The sequence below is a fragment of the Panthera uncia genome, chromosome E1, assembly GCF_023721935.1.
Source record: "Panthera uncia isolate 11264 chromosome E1, Puncia_PCG_1.0, whole genome shotgun sequence".
NCBI lineage: Eukaryota > Metazoa > Chordata > Mammalia > Carnivora > Felidae > Panthera > Panthera uncia.
The window spans coordinates 13,025,351-13,030,257 of record NC_064814.1 but is presented as its reverse complement, the minus strand read 5'-3'; the positions used below and the strand labels follow the sequence as shown (position 1 = coordinate 13,030,257).

The window sequence follows — 4,907 nt, the reverse complement described above, 5'->3', positions numbered from 1 at the left end:
TGCTTGGAGTGGACTCTACACCTGGACAAATCTGCCACCCTGGAAGAGCAGTCTGCTGACCAGAAGACAGAAAACGTGTGCGGGGAGTGGGTGGTGGCCACGCACACAAATGTGCGTGACCATGACCTCGGGGGGGGGGGTCTGACCGTGCAACCGTGCCTATCAGCTGAGGGTGACACGGGCGACAGTGTCCTCTCCAGGACCTGTACCTGGATGTCAACCCTGACGGCGGAGGGGGGCGGCAGACCCACGGGCTGGGGATTCCTGTCCTTGGGTTCCCAAGTTCATTCTGTGTGCTCCCACTCGGTCGGTGAGCTGGAGCACCCCTACATCCCACCCCGCGTCTGCCTCCTCAGAGCCACAAGGTTCTGGATGTCGTGAGCCCTGGCTCCCCTGCCCCACGTCCCCCACCTTCTCTGCCACACTTTCGACGGTGCCGAGGGCCTGGCTGAGCTCCGGCTGCTGGGCAGGTCGTGACCTGGCTGTCCGTGCTCCCCCAGGGCAGGGTCTAGCAGGTGGGGTGGTGGGGGCCGAATAGCCCTTCACTCTGCCCCTTGGTCCCCAGGCTTGGACAAATGAGTGATGGGTCAAGGGGTCGGGCAGGTGGACTCAGCTCTGCCTCTATCCTCCTGCTCCTCGTTCCTCAGATGCCTGTCGCCCGCCGCTGCCTCTCCCTGCTGCTCCTGTCCGCCTGTGTGGCTCTGTTGCTGCAGCCACCGCTGGGTGCCCGGGGGGCCCCGCTGGAGCCGGTGTACCCGGGGGACAATGCCACGCCGGAGCAGATGGCCCAGTATGCGGCCGAGCTCCGCAGATACATCAACATGCTGACCAGGCCCAGGTGTGTGCGCGAGAGAGGGAGAGAAATCCTTGTCCCCGCGGCCCTGGCCCACGAGCCCAGCCATGCTCTTGGGAAAGCAGAGCATGTCTACTGACCAGGCCTGGAGCCCTGGGCCCTGGGTGGGATGGTGCCCAAGGGTGGGCATGAGGCGGGTAGGCTGGCCCCTGGGCACAGGTCTTCCTGCCCCCTGCCTTTCCACCTGCCCCCTCACCAGGTATGGGAAAAGAGACAGAGGAGAAACGCTGGACATCTTGGAGTGGGGCTCTCCCCACGCAGCTGCCCCCAGGTAGGTTTGCTTCCCTGCTGTGTGTGCCCAGGTCCCCGGGGGCTGTAATGGGGGTGGGGGGAGGGGAGAACACAGGCCCAGAGTTGGCCTGACGTCTCTCGAGGGCGCAAGGACTGTCCACCCCTACTGCCATGTCCTGCCCTCTCCTCACAGGGAGCTCAGCCCGATGGACGTGTAATGCCACCGCCTGCTTCCTCTGGCTCCAAGGGCAGTGCCGGCCCAGCTCTCCCCTCTGCGCCCTTGGCAATGGCCAAAGCTTGCTCCCCACTGCTCCTCCGCAGACTAAATAAAGCAAATCAAAGTCACAGCTTCTCTGTGTGTCTCTGTGGACCCCTAGGGGGGGCGGGGGGGGGGAGGAGCAGGCCGGCCAAATGCTCAGGAGAGAAAGGGGGAGGGGAGGGAGGCGAAGAAGGGAAAGGAAGGTATTGCCAATGATCCAGAAGGTCTGTGGGGTCTTCAGAGCCCTTCAGCTCCTCCTCCCCACTTCACAGAGGGGCAGGCCCAGGGGAGGCAGGGACTCCTTCAAGGCCATTCAGCAAGTCAGTGAGGCTTGAATTTTCCCATTTCAGCACTTTAGACTTTCCTGGTCAACAGTCTGATGACAGCCCTGCCCCTAAACGTATCCTCTCCTCCACCAATTCTTTCCTACACCCAGGCAATAGGTGAAGTACTCATTTATACTAAAGTGTCCTTGACACGGGGTGGGGAGTGGGGGGTGGGCAGGGGCAATGGCCCAGCCCTGAGGAATGACTGGTGCTAAGTCATGACTGGTGCTGTATCAGCGGCATTAAGAGCCACCCTTCCCTGGACAGGTCAGAGATGTGTCACTGTGCATGTTCAGTAGGAACACGGCTCATCAGGGGGCGCGGGGCCCGGCAGAAGCATGGCCGGTGGAGGGGGACTGTGACAGGGAAGGATCTGGAGATGGGGTCATGTGCAGACTGTTGGGAAAAGGAGCTTACCGTGTGCCAGGCGCAATCAACAACGCTGTGAGGGGGATACTGTTAGCCTCACTCTACGGAGGATGAAACCGAGGCTCAGAGAGGTGCAGCCGCTTATCCAAGGTCCTGCGCAGACAACAAGCTAGTAATACAGGGCTATGGCATTGGCTATAGAATCAGATGAACTTGAGTCTGATTCCAGGATCTGCCACTTTCTGTCTGTGTGCTTTGGGGCAGGGCTATAACCTCTCTGAGCCTCAGATTCCTCATCTGTAGAGTGGGAAGGATGACAGGGTTGTCGTGAGCGTGATGTGAACACATATAAAACACTTAGCATGGTCCTCGACCAGGTAAATGCTTAGTAAATGGGAGCCTTTGAGGGGCAGACTGGTTTGCAGCTCCTGGCCAACCAGCTGCATCCACGAAGCATGCTAGAAAGATGAGCAGAGAGGAAACACACGAAGCTACACTTTCTGGAAGAGGGTGACGGTGAACTCCGCGTGGCTCCTGGATGGGGCTCTGGAGGGCAGGCTTTCCGTGATGAGAAGGAAGCGTCTTGGACGGACCAGAAACTTAAAGAGAACTTGTCCTGAGAAGTAGTGAAATCCTGGTGTAGGAGCTGCTCACGCAGCTGCAGGAGGGGAGGCCGCAGGGGGAGTCGGCCTTCTGGGAGGAGGCTGGGTTAGCCGAGAGTTCCAGCCACCCCCAGGAGTCCGGTCTTCGGCTTCCACACTCTGGTTCCATGAGGCTGAGGACCCAGATTCTGCCCCAGGGAGGCCTGCACTGAGGATAAGTCTCGAGTCTCGGTGGGCCCCAGTGGCCTTCTCCAGCCCTTGCCCTTCTTGGGACACCTTGAGTAGGTGGGATGGGATAGTGTGTGTGTGTGTGTGTGTGTGTGTGTGTGTGTGTGTGTGTGTGGCAGCTATGAGGCAAAGGCATGGCTGAAGGTGATTCTCAAACCCAAGTGGGTGGATGGGAGGGGGCTTGTTTCAGCAGAACAAAGTCTGAGTTTGGATGACGGAGGCCAAAGCCCCAGAATTTTCTCTGGCAGCTAAGGGAATAGGCTCTGAACAGGGAGAGAGGTAGACACTTCCCCGGGGCAGGAATTAGGATCCTGCTCAGGACACACTTGTGTGTGAGAATTGGCTCAGGAGAGATGCGTCTGCTGCTGACAGCCCCTGCCCCTGCCCAGGCCTTCTGATGGCCACCAGCCCCCAGAGGAGAGTGGCACCCTGGCACCCAGCTTCTCAGGGACAGGCCCCAGGCTGGGCTCCTGCCTCTTCCCCTGCTCTGCTCATCGCCAGAGGGGCTGAGGCAGACCTGCAAGGAAAGGCAGGACACATTCTTTACCCTGAGGGGCAGGCAAAGGCACTGCGGCTTGTTCCTGTGCCAACAGGGACATCTGGGCTAGCATCAAAGCTTCTGTGTGTGTGTGGGGGGGGGGGGGGGGGGGTCATGGCTGAAGCCCCTCCTTTGAGGTTGCTGGGACCGGCTCCTCTCACCTCTGCTCGCCCTCTAGTTAGAGCCCCCCCAATGGTGCATGTGTGTAAGGTGAGGGCAGGTGGCTGGGCTGCAGGGAGAAGGCGGGGAAGAACCGCAGGGGAGTCTTTTTCACTCGCAGTAGGCGCTCCAGGGTCCCCTCTCCCCCTTGAAGGACAGGTCCCCTTCAGCCTATGGCCCCCAGAAGTCACCCCCCAGAAGTCACCAAAGCAGTAGAAAGATTTCTCTTTATTGTTCTCACTGGCGGTGGGGGAGGTGGGCAGGTAGGAGTTAAGGCTCCTCGCGGAATATAAAGCCGGTCTGCGGGCGAGGAGACTTGAGCCAGGCATCTAGAGGTCAAGGCCCGGCCTGGAGAAGGAAGGCCCTGCGGCCCTGGTATCCCCACCCCCACCCCAGGGGCTTCCTCTCCCTCCAGCCCAACCTGCCCCCAGTTCTGCAGCTCCCTATCGATCGATCGATCGGTGCCAGCCTGCCCAGGCTCTCCTACCTGGGGCCCTGGGAGGAGGTCAGTGGTTATGGTTTCCCGGTGTTCTGTTGGGGAGGTTTCCTAGCATTCTCTGGTAGCGGTTTCACGGTGTTTGCTGGTGGACTTTTTGTGGTGTTCGCGGCATTCTTGGGGTTTTTAACGTTTTTAGATTTCTTGGGGTCCTTAGACTTCACGCTGGGGAACACACGTCTTTGCACAGATCACGGGGCGGCCAGGAGCGGTGGGTGGGGGTGCGGGTGGCGTCCGTTTCCTCCCCCACCCCCACCCCCTCCGTCCTCCCTCCCGCTCTCTCCCCCCCGCCCACCTGCTGTTGAAGAGCTTCTCCGGGTACTTGTTGAAGTGGGCGAAGTTGGAGAGCCAATCTGCCGCCCTGGGCCCGGGGGGGCTGCGGCAGCCGCAGTTCCTCGCCCAGGGCGCCCCGGGGCCACAGCAGCAGCAGCGGCACCAGCCACACCAGGACCAGTGCGCACGCGCAGCGCAGAGACGGCGTCTGGGGGGGGGGCAGACAGAGCCGCGGGGGAGGGGCGTGTCACGTGACGCCCACGCGGGGGGGCCCCGTGGCCGGGTGGGCGAGCCCCGCGCCGGCGCTCAAGCTCAGTGGCGCGTCTGCCTGTGGGACGCACACAGGCGCGCGAGGCCGTCAGGGACCTCCCGGTGCCCGGGTGTCCCGACCGAAAGGGGCGCAGCTGGACCCGCAGTGATGCGCCTGCGCGCGCAAAGCACCGGGGAAACGCGGCTGGCGGGGATGAACCGGGACGCGCGCCCTCGGATGGACCGGGAGGACTGCGTGGAGCCAGCGGTCAGCTCCCCCCCCCCCCCCACCCCCCCCCCCTCTCTCTCTCTCTCTCTCTCTCT

At 61.8% G+C, this 4,907-nt stretch overlaps 1 protein-coding gene and 1 long non-coding RNA gene across 2 annotated transcripts; one reads left to right on the top strand and one right to left on the bottom strand.

Annotated features, from left to right (window-relative positions):
* The first annotated feature begins 505 nt into the window (after nucleotides 1-505).
* Nucleotides 506-1,455, top strand: PPY (pancreatic polypeptide). The gene is made up of 3 exons (XM_049638134.1): nucleotides 506-838; nucleotides 1,053-1,124; nucleotides 1,278-1,455. Exons 1-3 carry the CDS (start codon nucleotides 576-578, stop codon nucleotides 1,300-1,302), a joined length of 360 nt encoding a protein of 119 aa, XP_049494091.1. The 5' UTR covers nucleotides 506-575; the 3' UTR covers nucleotides 1,303-1,455.
* A 2,323-nt stretch (nucleotides 1,456-3,778) lies between these two features.
* LOC125927637 (uncharacterized) lies at nucleotides 3,779-4,519 on the bottom strand. The gene is made up of 2 exons (XR_007459387.1): nucleotides 4,357-4,519; nucleotides 3,779-4,226 (listed from the first exon to the last, which is right to left on the bottom strand). It is a non-coding gene; the product is annotated as an uncharacterized LOC125927637 (long non-coding RNA).
* Nucleotides 4,520-4,907: the final 388 nt, after the last annotated feature.